The sequence below is a fragment of the Danaus plexippus genome, chromosome 15 (assembly GCF_018135715.1).
Source record: "Danaus plexippus chromosome 15, MEX_DaPlex, whole genome shotgun sequence".
Taxonomy (NCBI): domain Eukaryota; kingdom Metazoa; phylum Arthropoda; class Insecta; order Lepidoptera; family Nymphalidae; genus Danaus; species Danaus plexippus.
In genome coordinates, this window is record NC_083547.1 from 2,994,567 (window position 1) to 3,021,258 (window position 26,692).

General features: G+C 33.1%; 1 protein-coding gene across 3 annotated transcripts in view; it reads left to right on the forward strand.

The window, feature by feature from the left end:
- The window catches only part of LOC116766219 (protein scalloped), a 46,756-nt gene that overhangs the window by 17,283 nt on the left and 2,781 nt on the right, over window positions 1–26,692 (forward strand). For 2 of the 3 annotated variants that reach the window (XM_032655999.2, XM_061522685.1), the window contains 9 exons: window positions 12,928–13,058; window positions 16,914–17,043; window positions 23,051–23,181; window positions 23,344–23,439; window positions 23,787–23,827; window positions 24,716–24,887; window positions 25,252–25,329; window positions 25,660–25,826; window positions 26,443–26,677. In XM_032655999.2, coding sequence (XP_032511890.2) covers window positions 12,928–13,058; window positions 16,914–17,043; window positions 23,051–23,181; window positions 23,344–23,439; window positions 23,787–23,827; window positions 24,716–24,887; window positions 25,252–25,329; window positions 25,660–25,826; window positions 26,443–26,677 — 1,181 coding nt within the window. The remainder of the gene's footprint in view (window positions 1–12,927; window positions 13,059–16,913; window positions 17,044–23,050; window positions 23,182–23,343; window positions 23,440–23,786; window positions 23,828–24,715; window positions 24,888–25,251; window positions 25,330–25,659; window positions 25,827–26,442; window positions 26,678–26,692) is intronic. The other variant, XM_061522686.1, reaches the window with a different exon arrangement.

The window sequence follows — 26,692 nt, forward strand, 5'->3', positions numbered from 1 at the left end:
GACCGTAAGATATATGGAACCTGTTGTCGATGGCCTGGCAACATCGCAGCAAATCAGTTAAGTAGAGACGCCTGGCAGTAGACGGGGGAGGGGGCAGGCTACATACACACACATGCATTATTCAAGGCTCATTTCTATTCCACGGCGACAGGCCGGCCGATAAAAACTTCTCGTTTGACAACTCGGACGCCTGCACCCTTTGTCATTACGTCATGTCCCCTAAGCTTAACACACTTTAGTGTCTTAGATTCGAACGAATAACACAATGAACGCTCACTTTATACTATACGATACTTGCACTTTCATGTCCGATGTATTAATTTAACAGTTGACGTGTTTGTTTGTGTTATGAATTTGCATTTCTTATCTACTTGTTTATAATTTCTGTCAGCCCTACGGCTGTTCGACAAATCTTAAATATAAGTATATGAGTCACCACGTGCTCCACAGCGACGGCTGGGAAAATATAATAGTTAGTATACATGATAACTCAATTTAGAACAGTTAAATAGATCCGCAAATGTTAGCAATAACTTTAATGACGATATGTTCTGAGAAATATCTAGCTCTAAGCCCATATAACATCACATATTAATATTATAAAATAAATAATCTTTCTTCAATTTTATTTCACATATTGTAAGTGCCATATTGTGACATGGTAATCAATTTATAATAGGTTCGAACATGATGTATCTGGGCGCCAAACCAATTGACCTATTATATATTCGGGCCCTTTAGATTGATTGAAATTATATCTCTGATATTTTATATAGAACATTTCGGTACGATCATGAAATAAAGATTATGAAGTGCGACAATGAATCTGTGATACGTGTGTTTTCTACCAAAAAAAATATAGAAAAATAAAGAGAACAATCTACATAACATTTTCAAATTTTCCTAACGACCATAAATGTGAGACCAAAATATCTTGTTGTATTCCTATGTTTTTGATTTGACTTGATAAAAATTAGTTTATCGTAAAGAAATCTGAATACAGCGATAATGGTGTGGTGTTACCGTTTCGTCTGTGCCAGACTTTAAAGTACCCTAATTATTATTAGCGTGAATGACAAGTTGTCCCGCGACATTGGTGCGGAAGCGGTGTTGGCACACTGCCCGTGGTCAAACGGCTAACAGACAGACGTATACCTCACTTTAACGGGAATCTTAGTTTATGTCATTATAATACATCTCATCGAAAAGTTAATATCCTAATAAACTTTAAGTGTTGTTAAGTTTAATTCTATTATCCTTTTCCATTATAATAAAACAAGGATGAGTTAAATATATAATATGTTAATCATAAAATATGTAACGTTTGATAATATTTAAATAATATATGAAGTAAATTGGAGAAAACCTTTAATAACATCCACCTACAGGCTTGAAAATTAATTATCATATTAGATCTGAAAATATAGAAAATTATATAATAAAAAAACCCACTAATTTCCATACTACAAAATACACAAATTATACACACTAGATAGTACCGTCACGATAGTTCAGCCAGCGTAACCGCAGCACGTTTTCAGCTCAGTCAGTAGGTTCAATTCTCTATGGAAATTACTTATTTCCTCTCTGTTATAAATAATTAAACCTTCATAAATAGTGAATAAATAAACTTTAAAGTTATTTATTTTAAACACGCACCCTATTAAGTGACATTCGATATTTACATTTAAGAACATTTATTAGTATCGGTGATATTGTATCGCCCATTTATCTGAAACGATTTACACGTGTAAGATAATTATATAATAATATCGCATTTTCTTTAATGTCTAAATAATTTATCACGATTTTAATAATAGTATCTCATAGTGTTCTTTCATAATATATACCAAAGTGTCATAGCATAATGAGTTATATCCTTTATAAGTAATCAATAGTAACGCAATAATAGTCCTCTACATATTTGGTCATAATTTGTAGAAGTCAAGAATGTAAGGTGATTTCATATAATATATTATTGTTTTTTATCTTTATATTTTTCATTCCCGTTCCTGATATACGTACATTAATATTATTCAAGTAGGTATGATTTCCCTCACGAAATTATTTCTCCTAAGTTGGTCGAGTCAAATAATATATTCATTATAATAATTTTATTTAGGTTATGAAATCATCTCTGCATAATATATTTTGTAGTTGTGTCAGTATCAGCCATTATAACCCGCATAGTAACAGTTTGTCGCAACGTAAGCGACACCCGCTCGTTTATAATTACCTACAATTTACTATTTACCAATTGCATTAGCGGAATTGTTGTGTAATTGTGCTCAAAGCATTCATATCCTTACACGCTTCGCTCTCTGCCTAGAGTTAGACTATTCAAATCTCAAACGATCCACTTGTATTTTATGGCGATGTGAAAAAAATTTGTCAATATTCGTATTATTATTTTTAAATTTTTAATCTTGCTATATGATTTTTTTCATTATATATTTGTTATGAATTCTAATTCAACTCATTAAAACCAAACGCATTGATTGTAAATGATCACGTATGAGACACATTTCAAACTGTCAGACCGCGTTTCTATCTTACGACTGAAGTAACGATTAAAATCAACATAATTTAAATACATGTAATATAAAAATTAGTTTTGAAATAATCATTTCACAACTACTTATGTTTTGAATTAAAAATAATAATAAAAAAACGCAATCACAATAAGGTATCTATTCGTTTAAACCTTAATTAAATAAAAATTTTATTGACATATATTTCACCGTGAAACCGTTGGTAGTGAGTGAATCGAACGTATTTGTTTACTTTTCGCTCCACGTTCTACAATAAGTAACTCTACAATCAACAAGTACACACGGCGGAACAATAAAGTAAGTCAGTTACAATTAAAATAGTTATAAGCATAAAAAGATCGTTACCTCAATAGGCGGGTGAGTCAGAACAGTGTATTCGTATATGGACATACAACACTCGTACACATTAGATCCTTGTTTTTAGATGCGCTGTAGCGGTACAGGAATTCTGCTAATCGACGGTCCTACATTTCACGGATGCCTATACCCTTGTAGTTAATGAATACAATTTAAACGTGTCCATAAACGCTCATTGGATGTTAATAATGAGATATAAAACGCAGAAACTTGATGTACCCAATAGTTGTCACCGAGAGTCCTAATTGGTTCAGTACATGTTTTTCTACGTATGTGTAATCGGTTCTTCCACAGTGACCTGACCCGTACGATGGTACGTTTGTTCCTATAAATCACTGAATCGTTCCAGCATACAGTCAGGGTTGAATTTCAGGTTGAATGGAATCCTTATGATTGGCTTCACTTGCGATATTAAACTTGATTTGCCGTATGTTTAATTTAGTATGGAACATATACTATATTTGAAAATTTTCATTTAACGATTAGTTTTTTTGTTCCTACATAAAGCTGTGTATGAATTCAGAATTCTTAACGTTGTGTTTAAATCGAGTATATCATTTCTTGTATATGTTCTGGCAGCCCTGGGACTTTGCTCGTCGCGGCCACAATCTATGTAAATCGCCGGCTCAAACTTATTGCTCTCGCCTCCACTCCTTTCCAAATGCATACTAAATAGCAAGCAACCGTACCGGCCTTTGTTTCTACTTTTTCACTTACACGCTATTCATTTCAATAGAAATTCTATGCAGCCTTGAACGGTTACATATGTTTTTGGGATGTTCGTTTATTAAAATCAAATATTTTTTCCACCCTCATCCATATAGCCGTCTGTGATTTCGTTTATAAATTAATTTATATATTTTTCGAAGAGTTCGCTTTCAAACACAGTATTCCCATGGTGTTCTCGGAATAAGACATAGAATGCAACTTGATACTCCTTCCGCATAGGTTCTCGCATTGCGATCCAATTATACGCGGTACTAAGATATTACGTGTATAAATACATAATTATTGTGAGAACTATTATAGCCCGATCATAACTATTGTCCAACGCGCTCTAAAACTTTATTATAATTATGGTTATTAATTAAAGCTCGCATGACGCAATATGTCAGAGATCAAACCTTTACAGCTACTGTGCTGTGCAGTGGCTTTGAAGCGAGTTTGCAGTGAATTTAATATAAAAAGTTATAATGTTTTTCCATTCATACAAGTGTTGAAATAGTCGATAGCACATGTTGAGGGTACAGACAGTTTTAGCTGCAAATCTATATAATATAGCTACAATTTTGTTGTGCGATGATAAAATCATAATCGGATAAAATGGTCTCATGTGTTGATTTTCAGTATCAGAACGCTCTTAAATTTATATACTATAGCAATCGTCGACAGTGAGATAAATTTTATAGAGACTTCGTTTGCATAAAAAATATTCCTGTTAATGAGTACAAAGATTTTAGATACAGTATCTATGTAAGTAGTATAACAAACATTATATTCTATTAACGTGACATATATTTTGTTTTTAGTTTTTTACTGTTATTTACTTAATATATTATTTTAAAACGTCACTTGTGAACCAAATCATATATTGATATATTGACACACGTGTAAGGACTATTGACGTAAGGTTTTCCACATGTCTACAAAATGCATCATTATGTAATGACGTTCCTTGTATAATATTCTTATTTTAAGTCTATCACAGACGGACAGTCACTTATCCCCGCCACTGTCAACAGAACTATCTATTTCTAACGCGGTACGTAAATAAATCGTTGCATAAGGTCATCGAACCCAGCGAATTGTCGACAATTGTCTCGCAGCTGCCCTCGCAACCGTTACCGCTAATTGCGTTTGCTTCATTTTATAACCCTTCATGATGCCCGATTACATTTTTAATGATAGCTGTTTTTATTATTCGTCTATTTTTTTTTATAATTAAATATAGATATTCTTATATGTATACGAGTGAGGTCGGAGGTATCGTAAGTTGTTATCGATTAAACCAAATTTCAATGCGTCCAGATTGTAAACTTAACACAATATATAACAACACAAGTTACCCGGTTGTTCGTCGGCCCAGGGTAACTTGAACGTGCAGCCTCAACAGCTCTATATATGGCTTAACCGTTTCCAAAGCACTCAAGATGTTCGCAACAAACTTGTTGCATGCTAACAGCGTACCAGGCATAGTCATAAACTAAGTTATACTGTCGGCAACGTAGCTGGCTTCAGTGCAGCGAAATTAATTCTATTATCAGCGCACCTTGATCCCACTAAAGCTCTTAGATACCTATTACATGAACCGCCTCTGTTTTAATCAAACTACCTTCGTCTCGGATTAGAACGTCTCGAAAATTGATAACTTAAGTGTATCAATTACAATTATATTCGATTAGCTTCGCAGATCACTTTATCATAATATAACCTATTTAAATACACTCTGTTAAGTAAAAACTATCGAATAATTCTTTAAGGTAATTACATTTTTCATATATGTGTAATTTTTGAAGACATCTTTTACATTTTTTCAATAACGCAGCTACTAATTTAAGTTTTGATATTCTTTTGTTTGATTTCTATTATTAAATTCATTCCGAGCTTTTGAATGTTAATTTCTGAATCATATTTTTGATGGTAGTATCTTTTATTAGATATTCTTCGTTGCTTTTTTTAACATAACAAACACTCTGTATTCAGCCGCAGTGACCGGCCACATGGATGTTGTTAATGAATTCATTGTTTTTGACGTAGTCGTGTGATATTGAAGTACTGTAGGAAAGAGTTCAGGTCACGTAACAGACAACGGACGGGGAATAATAAAGTACAAATATTCAATGGGTCGAGTTTTTGGAATTCTTATATTATATATTTATGCACTGAATATTAAGACCTTACAGTTGGCTCCTATTACCAACTTTAATAACACGAACTAGTCCAAAATGACGCTTGAAGAAAAAATCTCGTCAAAAATTAAAAAATATTTCTCTAGTTTTAAATGTATTTGTTAAATACGTTTAAATACATTTCTATTATTATGTGATGACGAACAAACCGTAAGTATGAATTTCCAAGAAATTGAAAACAATGCGGTTTATTTGTTTGTATCTTGTATTACATCATATATATTTATTTTAAGTGTTTCTTATATCACAATGGTTTTGATTGCATTAATAATGAAATATTATTCGTTTATTATAAAAATAATCCTTAATTTTATTATATATTACAAAAGCAAGTTTCAAAGATGGACTCTCAGATGTGTCGGACCTATATAGTCAATGTAGTGTGTCTGTGTTCACGTATCGTATCCTGACGTCAGAACATGTAGGATATGTTTTCTTTGCTTAATAAAAAAGAGAAAAAAATTAAGATAAGATGTACTGTAAAAGAAATAAAATAATACTATTCAAAGGTGTTCCATGAAGTGAGCTCAAAGTACCTCTTCACTGTTTTCGCCTTTAAAAAATCCGATAGGAAACACATAGAACAATTAACAGAACAAATGTAAAATTATAATGAATCGATGGACAATTAATAGCCATCGCTTATAACACCTAAAACTAGTACTCTCCTCTAAATTACGAAGTCGCCGTTCCACACAGCTGACCACCGTTAACAAATAATCTGAACGTCCGTTCACGTAACTATTTCCTAATCATAACTTGAGAAACATTTCCTATTATTTAGTACACACTAATAACATGCAGATTGTATAGTTTGGATATTAAAACCGATAGTATTTGATACAATTTCGGTGCTTTATCATTTATATAATAATGCTGTTTAATATTCAGCTGAGCGGTCGTCGGGCGTCGGCATAAGACATTATTTACATATAAGCCGTTGTTCCTGTGCTCATTCATGGCCCGGTCCGTACCACGTTGATTTATCGCCTTAATTTCATAAGTATCTTTTGTTACTGCCCCATCTATATCAGATATTGCTTCTAGTTAAGTGTCGTTTGCGAATTATTAAGGAATTTAGTACAGCATACGAATATTGTACACCATTAGAAACAGCGAATTCGTTGAATGGGACCTTATTAGTTTTTGTAATTCAATTAAAAATGATATTACTTAAGGTAGAAACGTTTCAATTCAAATGGAAGTGCATTTTGATTAGTTTTTAATTATTACGTCATGCAAAAGTTTTTCCATGTGAGTGATATCGATCGCGTTGCATGCTCCGCAAATTATTACAGTCATGGTGTATCAACATCGCTTCCAATGAATTTTATTTTACGCCATAAACTTTATATCATATTTGATATATACGAATTATCGTCAAGCAAATGATCGTTTAATAGGGATTTTCTTCAAATTATATTTTGTAGGTATTAATTTACTATCATATATTAATAGTAAATGTATTGCAATAACGTGGATTGTGACACATCGTATTCATCTAGTTAAGTGTGAAATCAATTTTAACAAAACAGTATTCCGAGCGAGTTTCTTAGTGGAGACGCTAACTATATTGTTTGGTTACAGTCCATTTGGTAAATTGCCAATAAATTGCTTCTTTGATTTGAAGTTCAACCTCAAGATTCGATCCTGATGGGAATTTCTGTATTTCTATTTCCGTGAAAATTAAATTGTTTTGTTATACACTGCTGTTAACTGAGCCCGATACTCGACGTCTATTTGGAGAGTATTAATGTTGTTTTTTATAACGTATCGTTTTGTAAGACGAGCCTTAATATTTGCCGAGAACATCGCAACCTGACTCCTCGTTCGCAGCTGGCGAATCGGCTAATGATTCATTAAAGCGTATCTGGATACCATGAATAGCATTTTATGATTCTAGGAAGCTCTATTTAGAGTCGAAATTAGCATAGCGACATTATAATATATGGGACCTTCTTCTTGGCAGTGTGCTCAGTTGGCACTATCTTCGTGTGACTCATGGGTGCGCTCCCGTGATTATCTTCGTCGATGCGGCTACTTTGAACGAAAAAATAGCATCAACACTCACAGAACAAAAAAAAACATATGTATAAGAGATCGTGATTCAGGGAATATTCAGTGAATCTCATCACATGCTGTATAGTAAAGCTGTAATGAAGGAAATCAATATGGAAACCTCGTTTTCAAACTATATAAGACGCAATTCAGTTATCAGCTCGGAGTGTTGACGTAGCAGTATCAGTAAGCACGTTGCATATTTCTGTGTGCTCGATAGTACGTGCCTCCTCCGCTACCACGTGGCGCACCGCATCAATGTCTCGAACTAGTAAACATTAACGCAAACAGACAAACATCTCGACAAATCCGCAGCCAATAAACAACACGTACATCGAAATCGATTTTAGCGGCTCCATGTTATATTCACGCCTGGTATTAAATCGGATTGGCGCGTAATATCACATACTCAGGGCCAGGACGCTATTGAATAATATATATATAGGGTCCCATATTAAAACCAAAGTTTCCAGCCCCTTTTAATATTATGGACATGAAATTTATTAATAATTATACAACTTTTATTTTAATTAATTCATGTTGTGGTGTTCGAGGAGAACATATAAAAATATATCACTAACTAGATTTCGTCGTCGCTCAAATTATATTTGAATACATAAATTATTAATGAGTTCCATAAAATTAACGAAACAATAAAAAGCTTAATATTAAATATACGAGGAACAAACCGAATCGGTATTTCGCTCATTAAAAAGTGTACTTATTGAGAACGCTAACAGGCCCTTTGTTATATGAAAATGTACGCAAACCGCACTAGCGGGTGATTTGAGCGAGCTGTGGACGGTCAACCGAAAATTAATTAACATACTTTGGAAGCGGAACCCTCGCAACCACCCCTCAGGTACGGGGCACTACGCCACCCCACGCCGTCATACGGACGTTATTTCTCTATTTACCCTCTTTATTTCCAACTCCGCTGATCCGCTGATGGCTACAATGCTATTCAGTGCATGGTGCATTCTTCGGAGGCTTTCGTTTCGTTTGATTAACTTCGGTCTTTTGTTTTTCCGATTCAAAATAACGGAATGATCTGTTCGATTCAACATTAAGCTACAATTCCATTATCTCTGTTGAAAACGAAAAGGCGATTGTTACGTTCAAAACAAATAATCCTTGTACAATGTCGTCGCTCGGTGTAATAACGAGTCTTAGAATGCGTTTAAAAATGGTCAATAATTTGTTTAATTAGTCAAACGGTTCCGATGGCGGGAATTGTGAAAAAAGCTTTCTTTTTACCCCAACTCACACGCGATATGTTCCAAACGGCACTAAATTACTAGAATTATTCCGTTGTTGCTATTAAATGCATTCCTCTTACAGGATCGCGTGCTGTTTCTAAAATTTTCAGTTAAGGACCAAATTATTAGTTTTATTATTTTTGTTAACATATCGCTTTAACATTAAAGCATATAGAAGTGAGATTACTTTTGCAATACTACTATGATATACATTTATTCCACCTGCAGCTGGGTTTTTATAACCAAAACAATGTAGATTTATTACACGCTTTATTAAAGCTAAAACGTCAGACATATCCACATATAATAGTTGATAAAATTGAGTTAGTTACACGTGATCCAATCACTAATAAAAGTTATTAATAATTATGAATGTGTCAGAAGACAGAAGTGTTCCTCAATGCAACAGTCCTAGTATCAATAATAAAGTTGAACAGTAAATGTATGTTTTATTATAAATATAATACGTGTAACTATAATAACCATCGCCTCACAAAGGTACTCCGTACGTGCTGTGGTTGTTTTGTCACAGTCGTGTACCGCGTCATAGCTTCACTGTGAATAATATGGTTTTAGTTAATAGTTATTGTTATTAACATATTTATTTAATTAGTATTCTATTTTAGATATTTGTTTTTTTGTGTATTCAAGAATAGTAATTATGTTTTTCGTGATGTAATAAAGCTAAGCGAATATTACCCGCGGCTTCGCTTGCGTCTTTTGAAGCTTACAATCGAAAGTCATAATGTATTTGTATTTATGAGGCCAAAGTTATATAATAATTGCGTTGTTCTAAGATTCTTAATAACTTAAAATAACATTGAATTCAAAGCTTTTCAATCGAAATAATAGTAAAAGGGAAATACAGTTTGTTTGTAACCGTAATAAAGCCACGAATTAGTCAAATCAGTTTGTAAATGAGTCACATGTAATTAATAACAAATGCGTCGTCAGCTGCACACGTGTCTGTGAAACAAAAAAAATGTCTCCCGCAGATGACATTACTTACATGCAAAATATGCATCAGATCTGTTTAGAGCCAACAAAAGACAAAAAACAATATCTGGCGTATTATTTTTTTTCCGCATATATCAATATCTATCAATGGGCGGTATTGAAAACGCTCGCGATTGTTCAACCCCACATGCCTTCCCTTATTGCGGACACTTGTCATATCACAAAGGGACGCTTTATTATTTTAATTATTGCACATTCGCCGCCCTTTGTCAGCCGTGTACGTACCGACGGATTAATTTGAATTGCTCTAATTGAGGATGCTCCGCCATTATACGTACTTGATAGTTAACTATCACAGATATGATTTTCATACTTGAAATCTATGTAGATAGTTTTGTGACCGCGACTGCGGATGTTGTTTTTTTTTTAATTAGGTTCAAAAACATTTGAACCAGTGTAAATAAAGCAACTAAAATTCAGTGCCGTCCGTCGTCTATGTCTTAAAGTAACATAAAAATCCGCTTAGTATTTTTTACTTTAAAAAGCAATAAAATCCAGTAAATCTGTCCATCTCACAAACTTTGGCATTTATATAAGTAGGAAAACATAAACAGTACAATATAAATCAAATTTAAGATTAAGAAACGTGTCGTAAAATGAATTGTAATAACGCGAAGTATATTAATCTAGTGGCGAAGTAGCGAGGATGCCGCATACTTGTACTCTCCCGTTCCCGATCCGATCTTCATAACAAAATTCTCCGTTTTGATATTATATTTATATTGTAGACGTTTGTACCTGCATATTTCTACGGAAAATATGAAAATTTCGAGAATGCCTACAACCTCTGCTCCCGTCTTGAAGAAAGCTCGATCCATTCGGTATTATGAAAATGTTGAAATCTCATCTTAAAAGGATTTTTCTTTTCTTAAATATCTGCTCTCATCATATTACATAACGTGTAGTATCTTAGGGTTTAGCTACTCATTTATTCTACGATAGTACATTTATAATAACGCCTTAAAAATAATCTTACACAAATTAAAACATCGTTAATTTCCTTTGGAATCAATTATGTGCAAAGAAAGGTCATCAAAATATTAAAACATTTGCATTAAACAATACAATATTATAATTAATTCCTTGAAGTAATATCTAAATATCACTTACGAACAAATCTATAATCACCAATTACACACCTTGGACATATGAATCGCAATGAACCCAAACAATTTATATTTCACTGCCTTCCTCGATTTAGCTTTTTATCTTTACCTTTTAATATCTTTTAATAGCATCGTAAATGATTCTAGATGTTAGAGATTTATTTATTAACTGTTAAATTTCAAAGAATATCAAGACTTCGATTTTATAGATAAAACTGTTATTGCGTTTTATTACTAGAACCTTCTAGTTCTATAAATTTCTTTTTACCAATTCGGCTTAAAAGAAATCTCAGAACCTAGGTAGGATTTTTGAATACAGATATTCTCGTACAACCTTATCATATCTTTTTGAAATTACTTTTCATGTTATTTAAGTTATCTATAACATAAATGTTGTGGTGAGACAGGCAGATGTTTGTTGACCAGTATCTATTTGCTACTAGTACGTATCAAGTAAAACAGGTAAATCATCTTTCAAGCATATGTTTTTCAATGATAACTAATATTGTACGTTTAGTAGCGAAAAAGAAGTTTTTTTTTGTTCTACACCTGTTATGGTACACTATGATATACTATAAATAAATCTGAGAGTATGAACCTGTCCAACAATTTATACGAGCGTCAAACTTCTAGCTCAAATTAAATCCATTGATTAAATACATCCAAACAAATACTCCTATAACTTTATCTTATAATAGACTAACTTATAGTGAAGTTAATAAAATCGTTTTAAGTAGAGTGTAGTTGTAATGTCTTGCATATTTTTAGAAGACGCTAGACCGTTCAACGTATAAGGAAGCGGTGTAAATAGATGTCAAAGTATGATTTAAAATGTTGTAAATCGTTCCAAATAAATATACATAATATATACAAGTACAGAAGCAACATGTTGAAATGAAATACAGACCTAAATCTTGTTTCTGCTTACATTCATTTATCAGTGAAGCCACAATACTATTTGAAGTTTATATCGCATCCCAGCAAGCATACAGCAGTAGCACGCATGACGTCAAACCGCGGAGCATTCGTGGAATACTATTAAATTTCATTATCTACGTTCTGATTTTTAACTCCTTTGTTAACTGGTGGATGGCATTTTGTATATATTTTTATTATTCTGTTATTGTAAAACATTAATTATTCATTGATGCATAATTCATTTGTCCACTGTCTCAACCACCTGTGCTCCCACATTACACCCGCTCATTTAATTATTGTTTTTGTATAAAAACTCACTTTTACAATTCTACACTTAAGTTTATATATAGAACGTAAACAGTGAAGTAAAAACATTTTCATTTAATTAATTTTTAAACCGACTTAAAACGAAGAGATTTTAATTTCGAATTAAGTTGTTAATACCTTTATATCATAATTTATATGCATTAAATGAAGTGGTCCAACGACCTGTCATTATATGTGATAGGAATAGAGCTATTTTTATATTTGGGCACCCGAAGCTGAAGGGTCAATAGAGATTAACATATGTTATTTCTTATGTAAAGTTGAAATTTTACGGAAGTATTAGGTTAGGTTATTATGTTAGGTTAGATTGTTAGGTTATGTTGTCATGTTAGGTTAGGTTCAAATAAAATCAACTCCTATCTAGAATTAACCTAATCGATCTCGTTTAAATATATGCATAATAATTGTTTTTTTTTTATTCCAGCGAGCGGCGCACTCGCAGCCGGCACCATTGCGTCCCCGTGGAGCACGGCGGCCGGCGCGCCCGACACCAACGGCTCGGGCGGCGCCGACGCCAAACATCTCGATGTCGGAGATGCTAGTGACGATGAAAAGGTATTTGAAATTGACGTACGATCGATATTCTAACAAAAACATATTCATTAAGCTCGATACAAATATCATTAATTTTGACATTTAATGACAACACAAACATTGAGGATTATTCAAGGATTGACGTATTATATGTCAAAATCATGGTATTATGTGTAATGTTTATTTTAATATATCTAATGAATGTCTGAATGTATACAAAGTTAATGTATTTATATATAGATGATCGCTAGATCAATCCAATTATGACACTTTAAAAACTACTACTAGAAAGATCAGTGTGATTGATTAAGTCGACCGCATTAACTATTGAATGAGATAGCTAACATAAAAAAAATATTTGTTTGTGAATATATTTTATATAATAAAAACCTTTGGATATTACACCTACATTTTATTTTAATTTCGCTTTTTATAGTTATCCTCAATAAAAACTTTAATTGTACAAATCTCAACAATACAGAATCGTAAGAATACAGTTGGTCGTGAAATATCGACTTAATGTATACGCTGCAATAATATTAACATGTATAATGATAGAAATATTAAAATCAAACATAAAACGGAATCATTCAACCTATATTTTCATATCGTTATGTTTTACCGTTAAGCATTATTATAAGTCGATAAATTTTCCACTATACATTATTAAACACAATTCATGAATATGAATTGTGCTATCTGAATACGTTATTAAAAATATAGATTTTGTATTTCTAAAAAAACATACTTTAGACTTTAGAGTATAAAGATATAAAAAAAATATTTGGTCATTTTGTTACGGGATTAATGGAAGGTTAACAAACGTAATACGCGCTTTCAAATCCTTGCAAATAACAGACAGTTTAAAAGTATACCATAGATAACTACGCAGATACTGGCCGACTCTAAGACTGTTGCTATTTAGATGTTACGAATGCGCTAAGCGGATCAGAAGTAGTTTAAAACACTGATTCACACTTCTATATCGCGATGAGCCGACGGAGACGTACTTTCCAATCTATTTTCAAAATGAACCGGCTCTATTAATTGCGGTGGCTCGCCCCTGACTTCCTGCTAAATTATTTAATTTTAAAACTCTGTCTTCACCAATCTAAAATCCATAAAACGTGTTTTTTTTTTGTCAACTCTAACACCATGTGAAAACTGTTCAGCGTCACTTCATTTAAGTGTCAAAGCTCAAAGGCGAGTTGGCTCTTAATTTAAGCACAATTTTGATCTGCCATTTCAAAGCGTCCGTGATAAACTTAGTTATAAATTTCATAGTTGACATGTTTATACAAAATCGATATGGCGAGATGTGATTATATACTATGATGATATGAATTAAAATCATGTTCATTAGTACGTTATTATAATGTATTTTATAGTTTATTTGACGTGAAAGCTATAATAGAATTTATAATTTGCATGAAATAATCGAAATCCTTGTAACAATTTAATCAGTTGTAATGGATTAGTTCAAAAATTATTACACTTCAGCCTCAGGTCACCGTTAAAGCGACGGCAAATAGTAAGTTGAGTTCCCACAATACTAAGTTTAGAGTATAGATTGACTGGCATTAGATAGAGGACTATTAATGTTACTTAATTATGAATATAGAGTAATTTTTATCTATAAATAGTTCGCATATATTTCCTTTAGTATTCAGTGTGAGTACCACAAGTTCATCAGCACTTTACCATCAAAATATGGACTTGTGATAGAGGTACAGATATGTTTCTTTTTTAATCTATATGATAGTAATCTCTTGTATATTAAATTTAATTCATTTTCATAATTTTAATAGCACAGAATGTTCATTAATTCAAATAAGCTTACGAATAAATATGTATAATAAATGTCGATATGAAGAGGATTCAGTGGATTTTGTATAAAGGAGTACCATATACATTAATATACAAACATATATTTTTTAATTTAATTTGAAATTTCATTAACATTTTTTGTATTAAACCAAATATATATTTGTTTACGGATGGCATATTTTTATCTCCATGTCAATTAAAATCTGTGTCACGAATGCATTATAAGGCAAAGCCCGCTTACTTTCGCTTTTTGCAAAATTAAAGCAATCAACATTCTTAATGACTGTGTTTAAATCTTTTTGCCTTTTGAATGAACAGTCGAGGTCTAATTATTAAGTGGACCTTATATTTAATGTGCTTATCATTGATAATGAATCAAATAACTTAATACTGAAACAAAAATTGCAAATATAACGCATTTCACGGTTCTCTCTGTTATACACATAAAATGTACATTAATTTTTTGTAGTTATTTAAATTTTAATATAAGTTTATACTAGTTATAGTTTTTATAGTTAATATAATTCATATATTTTTCTAAAAAAAAGCATATTTTTACTGCTATATTAGTGATCTCTCCTCGTCAATTCTTACCTTGATATTCTTACACTTTATTCTTTATATATTCGCTAACTCGTGAACTAAATTATATTGAAGTATCATCAATTGTTTAGTTTATGTGAAAAAGTAAACAATAGTATTAATTCTATTAATATTTTCTCGCTGCTCTAAATAACAACAATGACCTCTACCAACAATTAACACGTTGTTATTGAGATTTAAAACAAGAATGTGTCCCTTATCAGTAATTTTTTCAAAAGTAAGCATTACTAAACATAATTTTTCCACTTTTATATCTACAATTTTTCTCAGATAATAGTATTAATGTATGCAAATATATGTTACCAATGAAAAAAACTGAAAAGGTGGAAGCTAGTGATAAGGAGATTTTTTTGTACATAAGGGGACTTGAATTAAGAACCATAATGAGATCTAAGATTTTCGCGAGTTTTATTCCTTTAAATGAAACTAGTATTATTCGGATAGACTACGCGTGATTTATTTATTTCATTCACATCTCGTCTGCCCGTGATCACGGTTGCTGCAAAGTAACCGAAACGTCGGGAGTATGTAGTTCTTTACAAAAATAAATCACGCGTAGTCTATCCGAATAATACTAGTTTCATTAAGAACCATATATAATAAGATTAAACAATAACAAGGAAGTTTTTTTTCTGAATAGTTTGAGCTATGAGAGCGAGAATCTCAGTAGTCTTCATACCTTATCCATATTACATAACAATTACCAGAAAGCATGACTCCACTTTAGTTACATTTACTATTTATTATTTATTTATCATATCAATTTTATTATGAAAAAAAAAATTTAATTTTTTTCGTACACATATAATTATATTGTAAACATTGAAATCTATTAAATGGTTTGTCGATTGTATTATTTAAAAGTATTGAGTAATTTATACCTTAAATATAAGCTCATATTTTGTTATTCAGAATACAGATTCTCGGTAGGTACCTACACAAAATAATTTAATCCACATATCAATCCTTGAACTGGTAATAAGTAATTATATATAAATTAACTCTTACAAATAGTATTTCAATGTAACACGTATATACATATATATGCACATAAACATGGTGAGCCTATGATTAAGATATAAATTTCCAACTACTTTTAATATATGAAGTCGATAAGGCATTTCATTAGCTTACAAAGTCTTGCAGATCTCAGATTTATCGGGCGATTAATCAAAGTCAATAACAAGAAGTCACAAAATCGCGGGTACAAGAAGGAAATTGATTTTTCATTTATTTCCTTCATAGACTTCCACCAGTCCCAGATAGTGCAACGTTTCTTATGATATTAATTTTTTTATTTTTTTTACGGTGCCATGCTTCGGAAATTAAAAGACCTTCAATCAGCTACACGACGGTGGGATTTTTCCTAGTATTCTGTGATAATATAATGAATTTTTTCATCCATTATATTTGTTTATCCACGAAACATGTTCATCTGGTTCCTAGGATATGTCAGCTGCGGATGCGGAGGGAGTCTGGAGTCCTGACATCGAGCAAAGCTTCCAAGAGGCGCTGGCGATATATCCGCCATGCGGAAGGCGCAAAATCATACTCTCCGATGAGGGCAAGATGTACGGTGAGTCCCGCGACATAAACATTCACTATGTGCAACAATATTCAAATAATATATACATGTTATGCAGTATCGTGCAACTTCTGATATATTAAACTCATTGAGATCGAAAAGGATTATTACGATAACTGTTTAAAAAGAAATTGAAAGTATAACAAATCTAGTTGATCGTGACCCAAATAAAATTAAATTTAACTCACGTATTAACTTTCTCGAGGTACGTGTAAAATTAATTGAATAAATATATGATCAAGGCCGTCCCAAAACGAACAATGCTTCTGGAGACAAAGGCACGGTATTGATGCGACCGACAAAGCGGTTTGCGCAATAGGATTCCATGGAAAGACGTGAACCGACAATTATTATCTTTTCCAATCAGTGTGTCGATTCGCGGAAGCAGAGTGGAGTGACTTTGATCAATCTCGCTATCTTCCAAATTCAACAACTAGTTCCTTAACGGCTGTGAAATGTTGAACACTTTAAGACTCAGCCTGTGTTTACGACGCTGCGTTTGTACACAATAAGTACAACCCAAAGTTATGTTAAGTGGCATACTTTTTTACGTTTAGTCTTCCATACTTGGTGCAAAATAAGTTTTTAAGATCACTCTAAACATTATTAATTACGATACTACACATGAGTACATGTAGATTTATTATGGGATAGTCAAATACCTACAGTATGAGAGCTTTTTCAGTTATTATGAATTATATTTTAATTTATTTTACTGTACTTTAATTTTAGATTTTGTATATACTCTTACGTTAACCAATATTTAAAACATTTTAAATAGATTAACGGATCCATAGTAAAATTTTATCCGCCCTTAAAACACGGAATGATATACTGACCCAGAACGTTTGTTGGGGGATGGAAAAATGATTTTAATTAAAGCTCAGTTTATGTAAACGGAGTGGGGGGATTTATTCACGTTACAGTGTCAAAAGAAGTCGGATAGCTCGTTAACAGGACGTGGCGATTACTACAAAAAACATTTTTCCCCTTCAACAAATTAACAGCCGAGTAAATCTCTCGTTTCAACTTATTTGCGAGACACTTAAAAATAAAACGTTATATTTGTCGTGACTTCAGCGTTAGGAGTATTGCCAAGTCGTTTGTGTTTTGGATACTATTTGTATTGTATGTTTTTTTTAGGATAACATTTTTTATAGTCTTTAAATTCAGAATCAAAGGAATCCGCGGTTTATCCCATCTTTTAAACTCACATTACATGGTCCATTCGCGATCTGCGCGAATGTTTTTAAACTAAAGGCCGTTTTAGCATCAAACTGTGTTTTAGAATGAACGTGGTAACGTTATCTTTAAAGGGGATCGCTACTGTCACGTAAGTTACATTTGCAATTGACACGGCACTATTAAAGTCACTGCCATTACCCGGTGGACTCGCATTATGTCCGTTTCAAGCAAACATTATACCCGGGTTTTAATTAAAGGACTGCCCCGGCTCCGACCGAATGGAATTACAAAACAAATCTACCGCAAGCTATGTGTCCACCTTAAGTGATTTAATAGACGGAAAGAAATGTACCGGCTTAATCTTATCGCCTCTGTGCAAATAATCGCTTAAATGTTCGGTTACATCATGGAAATTTATTGTATTATATTCTTACACGTTTACTTGAAAGTTTTAAAGTTACGTATGACATTATATTTATAATTAAAAGAGTAATAATCCGTTTTGCGGAACTTTATTACGGACAGACGTCGTATAATGTTAAAGAATACGGCATATAATTGCGGGCACGCGTTTCGTCCCTACAATATATGGGCGCATTACTCGCGGACGTGTCGGCCCGGGCTTAATCTAGCGTCTAAAAGTGCGTCACTGTCCCGTTCAGTGTTCCGTGTCCTGTATTCTGTCCCGAATGTCCCGTCCGTCCCGTTTGTCCCTTCTGACCACTTCACCCTCGCCCTATCTGTGTACTCCGTAAAATTGTCCTCACTTAATTCCTAGACGGTTATGCTTAGCTTTTATTGGGATGTCGACTAACGTGAGTAATTGATTGTCGGAGTTATTGCAAAAAGAGCATCTTTATTATAATTTTCATATTACCTTTTATATTAATGTTGATGTAGACTAACAATATTTCAATCAATCAATCAAATATTCTAAAGTACCTACCGCCTCGTAATGTAGCGTTTAACATCTGAAAACAAATCAGGAGCTTTGCCTCATCTCTTCAAATAACTACGTTATTCATTCGTGTAACACCATACTTGCTTTTTTTTCATTTTTTTTTAATGTAATATCTCATATAATTCTGAAAGTGCAGAACTAACTTTATTTAACTCATAGTATTTGAAGCAATTTTTATCATTTATAACGATATATGTGTGAGTTGTATTTATTTGTTTTGTAAGATTTTAAACGTATTTGCTTTGAATATGTCAATATTTTTATTTTTACTTGTCTATAAATTGTTTGTAAATATTGTATAGTATTGTAAGTATTATTTTGAAAGATATTAGCTATTAGATTTTCACAAAAGTGTTATCCAATAACGGATTCTAAAAGTTTCTTATTTCACCTCAATGGATTTCACATATTTTGAATGGCAAGCTAATATATCAATATTGCGGAATACAAGCGCTCCAGCGGATTGGTAACGTTTTGGTCGTCTTAGTGAGGAAAACACCGCCGCTGAACTCTGGACCTGTACTATTCGTGAGTTAAGACATTCAAAACCGCTCAATATCCAGTATGAAAGTTTCACCGAGCACGGCTTCACGTGGTCCAGGGCGGGTGCTGGCGGGTGTCGGCGGGGGTCGGCGGGGGTTCACCGGGAGGGCTAAACTATGCGAAGAATGCGCAATTAGTGAGCGAGCGAGCGTGTAAGGGGCCCGGCCGCGCTCAGCGAACGCTCTAAGAAAATATAAAGAAGGTCCGCCCCTTCACCCGGACCCCTTGTTTAGCACCGCCTCGAGGCATAACTCCCGATTGTCTCACAGACCTCCTTAGACTAAACGTTTGAGACTCAACCCTTCAGTCGCCTTCATACATATCTGAAGTTTGGGTCAGCGTGAAATTTACGGATGGCAGCTGAGATTCTATTACAAATAAGGTTTCTTTTATTGATGGCGCCTTAAGAAATTCGCTTTATCACACTTAAAAATCTCTTTTATAGATGTTTTTTAAATAATGTATCGTTCCGTGATACAAAAAAAAAATTACTAGTTTTTTCTAAAAAATGGAACTAATATCAAAAAGGTCTAAGTTGTTCGCAAAGAAGATTAATCTAAGACATTGAATTTAAATCAATTTCTTAATTGGTCTCGTCAACTGATAGATGGTTATTGCACACATCACACTTTCACCTCGTCTTACCGTGATCACGGTTGCTGCAAAGGAACCGAATCGTCCGGATCATGTAGATATAAAATAAAAAGAACGTGTAGTCGGGTAATCCGAAAAACTTAATGTCATCCAAACGAGTGCACGCTACAATCTCAGTTAACATTATTGCAATAATTAAGTAACAAGTTAATTGATTTATGCAAATATTTGAATAGAATTAACGCACTATTCTTCCATATTTTAATTTATGAATAGTTATACGTATAATAGATGTAATAAAAATATTTATTTAAGAATTTCATGTTACCTACAAAACCAAACAGTATTTATATTCTTACTTTTTCCAACGGAATAAACGGTTCATCAACTCTAGGAGAAAAACTTCCATTCACAAGTAAATAGTTTTTATTTATTAAAACAAAATGTAAATCTCACTATAAATACACATAATATTTCTTATTAAAATAAGTATATATTGCTAAGTATTTCTTTAATTTTTTTCTTTTACAAAATTTTTCATCTCGGTGTATAAAAAGATTTTTCCCCAATAAAGCTAAATCAAGGAGGGGGTCAAAGTCGCTTCACGTTAATGTGTTTCTGATGACTCTCCGATATCCAGCTCTTGAATAAATTATATTAACTGGTGAAAAATTAGGAACGAACCATCTCCGAAATTTACGCAACCCTTTTTATTATATTACAAATATTCATATGACAAACAGAATATATTGATATTACGTAACACATTAAACGCCATTTTGTATAAGGTTTTCATGTGATATAATTTTTTTTTACTGACGTTATTTTAAGGTGCACGACCCATTATTTTGTATAAAAATTTCAAACCGATAAACTAATAATCTTATTCATAAGGTTATCTTGGTTAGGGATTTGAAACAGACATATTAATACAGTTCTAATTTTTGTTTAATGTGCCTACATAAAAAAATATATATGGAATTTTGTAAATTATGTTGTTGTGACGGAATAACATTCCGAATTGCGATACAATACATACGTTGTTACTTAATTATATCTAAGACTTGGGCGACTAGTGTGCCCCTGGTCACCGTTGATAGGAAGTAGTCGAAACGTCAAAATCGTAAAATGAATCACAACGTCAAAAAAAAAACCGCAAACGTTAGTCGCATGCACAATTTCATCAGGCCGACGCGCTCACGAGAGCGTGGCGTCCTCACAGATAGAATTAGATACTAGCCGGCTAATAAATAATGATCTCTTGTTTTTCTATTCTGAATGGAGACGTTTAAGTTGAACTGGGACTCTTTATTTATAGAGATGCAAGCGTTTCGGGTGAAAGCACTCTTAATGTTGGCCTCCGCTCTATGTTACGATAATTGCTTATAAACTTGTAATAGAATACGATTCTAGTGTGATCGTTACTTATTTATTGTACATGAAAAGCAGCTTTATCCCTTGAGGCAACTAATTTTAACCTAATATCTTGAAAACTTTATGAAACGGTGCCATAATTTCTGAGCTATTTCAAGAATGTTTTCACTTAGCGGACTCGCTGAAGTTTGTTCGCCGAGCTTACTACATCTGCCTTTCACTTTAATTTTGGACAAAGTTGCGGACAACTTTAGTTTACCCGACTGTGTCGTATATTAAAACTTTATCGATTATACGTTATATCGATTTAAATTAATAATAATTCCAATATATCTCGATCTCTATGTCATTAATATAATTTAATCGTCAATGTACCTGTGTAAACTGATAGATGTATAGGAGGCACGCCTCAACGAGCAGGCAAGGGGTTAATTAATTTAGCACCAGCCGCCTCTCGTCGCCATCGCATTCCCCGAATTCAATGAGATTTCAATTTACTTTGGTCCGTACCGGTCTTGTTCCACTCACTAAATTAATATAACAACGGACAAATGAAAAATTCGTATCCTAACAATCCGCCGGGTATGAAACGTTAAGCGTTTTTTTTTTTTGGTACAAAACATGGCACAAAAATGCCACGTGAAAATTGTTTGAGTTTAACAGATCAGTTAGTAAAATATATTTCAGTTCCACGATCCACCCCGAATTCCTGGCCGGCTGCAGTTTCAATAATTGAAAATAGCTATTCAAAATATTTTGAAAATTGTTTCGTAACGAGAACGGAACCAGTGTTTGCATTGCATTCTGAACAGTTATGATTTGACTGTTTGGAATTGCTCGCGGATTATGACGTTTATTTTAAATACATTCGTTGGAAAAAATTAACGACGTAATAATCATTTATTAAAATATGTACATCGTACATACCGACTGACCGTTCGGTTGTATCAATTCTCCTACAAAACTAAAACTTTTATTACGTCCACCTTAACTTTTTTCATTCATCTCTCACATGTCGTATTGTGAAGGGCGCGGGAGGAGGGCCACAGAGCAACCAAGACGAACAAATAATTATCAATGGCTGGCATTAGATGAGCGCGTAGACTTTTAATTATTCAAATTTCCCTATAATTAAGATGAAAACTCAAACATAATACTCGAATATGTTTTCCTTTAGTGTATACGATCTTAGAAACTCTCATATCGTGATATCATAAAAATGCACGACACTTTCTTCTGTACTTTAGATGAATATTTGTATACTATAGTAGGGCAGAACATCATCTACCCGCTTCAAGACGAACACACTGCTAATTTTATGTTACTTTCATATAATTACAGGTCGTAACGAGCTGATAGCGAGATATATTAAACTAAGGACGGGAAAGACGCGCACAAGGAAACAGGTCTCCTCGCATATACAGGTGTTAGCGAGGCGGAAACTCAGAGAGATACAGGCCAAACTGAAAGTGGTTAGTGTCATACGTTGATCAAAAAAACCTTTACAGACGAAAGACATTCGAGACGGCCGTTTAAAGAGAGACAGAATGAATGTTTAATTTTGATGTTAAGGTTACATATAAATATTAGAGTACATACATATATAGCGTTAATTGATATGAGATGGTGTATAGGACGGTGGTATGAAAGACAAGGCGATGCAGTCAATGAGCACGCTGTCTAGTGCACAGATAGTGGCTGGATTGCCGCATCCCGCGTACCATCACACGGTACTAAATACAAGCATGGATCTGTGTGCGTTCAAGCGATTATCGCACTTATTGCACAGCTTGTTTGGCTTCACGTAACAGATTGCTGTTAGGATTAAAGTTTTTTATATAAATTATCATAGATCTTTTCATATATATATAATAATTTGGCTTCGATAACGCTCCTTCTGATTGTATTATTTTGATGTATTTTTTTTTCTTTAACCAGAACATCAGTAACGCTTGATAACTCATACGTTCATAACACGCGGAACACCATACAATACAGTCTTAAGATAATTATATTTTTATTTCATTTATATTGCTACGTAGTCTATGTGTTCTGAACTCACCTTCTATCATTCCAGCAATTCTGGCAACCGGGTCTACAAGCGGGAACGTCACAAGAGTGAGTAAAACATTTTTATTCGTATGCTAAGTTAGATTTGATTGGAAAAAAAATTGAACATTTTATTTATGCTTGTCTTAAATTCTAACAATTCTCTAAAGATATCTAAAGAAACATTAAATTAATATGACATAAAATTATTATATATATATATGTACACAACGTTTGTTAGTGACGCTCACAACATTATACTGAAACTTAGCCACTTAATTGTTATAAAACCTAATATATTATGTATATTAAGTCAGTATGAAGTACTTAATAATATAGCAAGAAAAATTTTTCTTGGAAAAAACTTTTTTTTAATATATAACAAGCCTCTTAATATTATGATTTTACTAACAAAAAATCTTTTACTTTCTATTCCTCTGATATTATTAATTAATTCGTGTCACTTTTAATCAGAGTTGTGTCTAAAAATGTTTAAGGAAATGTGACATTTCTATAAATTTCTCTCTTATATTTTCAATTTTTTTCTAAAGATATATCCACAACACCGCTATGTCTTGTAGAGTATTGCAATCGTTTAAATGAAACTAATATTTTTCGGATTTACTACGGGTTTATAATTATTTTTAACAACATACTCCCGACTTTCGGTTACTTTGCAGCAGCGGTGATAACGGTAGTAATTCAAATTTTTTTTTAAACCTTACATATAATTGAAGTTCCTCTAAATTTTTTGCAAAGTGTCGTTACAATTTAATTTTTATCCATTAAATAAAGCCAAAATAAGAAATAAAAATAATATCTAATCGAGCAGGACCCGACTCAGCTACCTCCTTAACAGCGCGTTCCAATTGCTATGATTTTTTTAATTTTATATTCTTATATGTATTTTAATTAAAATATGTGTTCTAATATATATCATATACGGTTCCGTTGCAGTGTGAAGCCTTTCCCTGGTGCGTCGTATAAGGGTGTGGGGGTGGGCCCCGTGGGGGTGTCTGGAGGTGCGGAGGTGGCGCCGCCGCCATGGGAGGGTAGAGCCATAGCCACACACAAGCTAAGACTAGTTGAATTCTCAGCGTTCGTGGAACACCCAAGAGATCCTGATACGGTGAGGATAGCATGCTATCATATCATGACATATGTACATATACTAAATTTAAAAAAAATATAAAATACTGCATACACTGCAATGGTGTAAAAATCTATTTTTTTTACCATTTTTTTTTTTGTTAAAACTTTATATTCTGCAGTAAACATTGCCTATATGTACGACAATAACTACTTCTAATTGTTGTTAAAAGTACTTCCTTGTATATATAGAATAGGCAACATTGTTATTTTTATATACCTGTGTCATACACTATACATCTTATAAAGATAAACAGCTGAAAGTAACTAAAACTTGTAATTACAAGTTAATTATAGATTGAATATTAATTTTTTTACTAATCATATGTATGTTTGTTTTCCAGTTCCCTCCCAGTGCTGGAGCACAACACCTGTTCGTTCATATCGGAGGAACCGTGACGTATGCGGACCCACTACTGGAGGTGAGATCATATCAGGATGAAAAGAAGTTTATTAATAGAGTTCAGACTTATATTATAAGATGATAGGAAATAAAAGCAAACAAAAATGTCAAAGAACAGTATGAATTCGTTTAATTTTAATTTTTGCTGTTCAATTTGGTCACCCATCCACGATTAGATTTAACTGATGTTGCTTAACTTACATGACTGTCTCTCCTTAAAATAGACTTACATCATATATACTGTGATCAATATAACTATGTATTATAGCAACTTAAATTTTTTTTAATATATCAAACTACAAAATGACGTCACTGCAACATCTTTACTAAATCTTATTTCTTCCTACAGTCGGTGGATGTGCAGCAAATAAACGATAAATTCCCAGAGAAGAAAGGCGGTTTGAAGGAATTGTATGAGAAGGGACCAAGGAACGCTTTCTTCCTTGTGAAGTTCTGGGCTGACCTCAACACCAACAACTTGGATGATCCGGGGGCCTTCTATGGGGTCACCAGTGTGTGAGTACATTCATATAGTGTTTACCGAGTATTCAGACAAAGTATGGTTGAACTATATTGTGAATTAATATAATGTTTTATGGAATAAAAGAAAAACAACAGTTTAAAAATATATAATATTTAAAATCACAATCATATTGCTATCAGTACATATTTACCTAGATATCCAGAAAAAATGTATGCACTTGCAAACGTAATAGTTTATATGTAACTATATAAGAAAATAATTTAAATATTTATACAAACTGTGTGAACGTTTGTTTATAAAAAAAAACCACTGAACCCATCCTGATAGAACTTTACATTGACGTAGTTCAAACAGTGTAACGTTGTAACCCTGAATTATGTGCTGTCAAAGGCCTAACAGTAGTGTTCCGTACGAATTCACGGGATACGAACTATAGATGTCGCTGACGTCTGGTGGCCGCTTAGCGAGTCGCTTGTTTTAAACTCAATTCCGATAACCACTCAGACGAAGTAACTTGCAAGAAACTAATAATGCATTAATATACATATTGAATTAATATATATATATATATATATGAGTTATAAAAATTTACAACGGCTTATACTCGGTGCGAAATATATAACTTAATACATATGTATGTATGTCCAGTTACGAGAGCAACGAGAACATGACTATAACCTGCAGCACCAAGGTGTGTTCGTTCGGCAAGCAGGTGGTGGAGAAGGTGGAGACGGAGTACGCGAGGTTCGAGGGCGGGCGGTTCGTGTACCGCATCACGCGCTCGCCCATGTGCGAGTACATGGTCAACTTCATACACAAGCTGAAGCACCTGCCCGAGAAGTACATGATGAACAGCGTGCTGGAGAACTTCACCATACTACAGGTGACGATCGGCGAG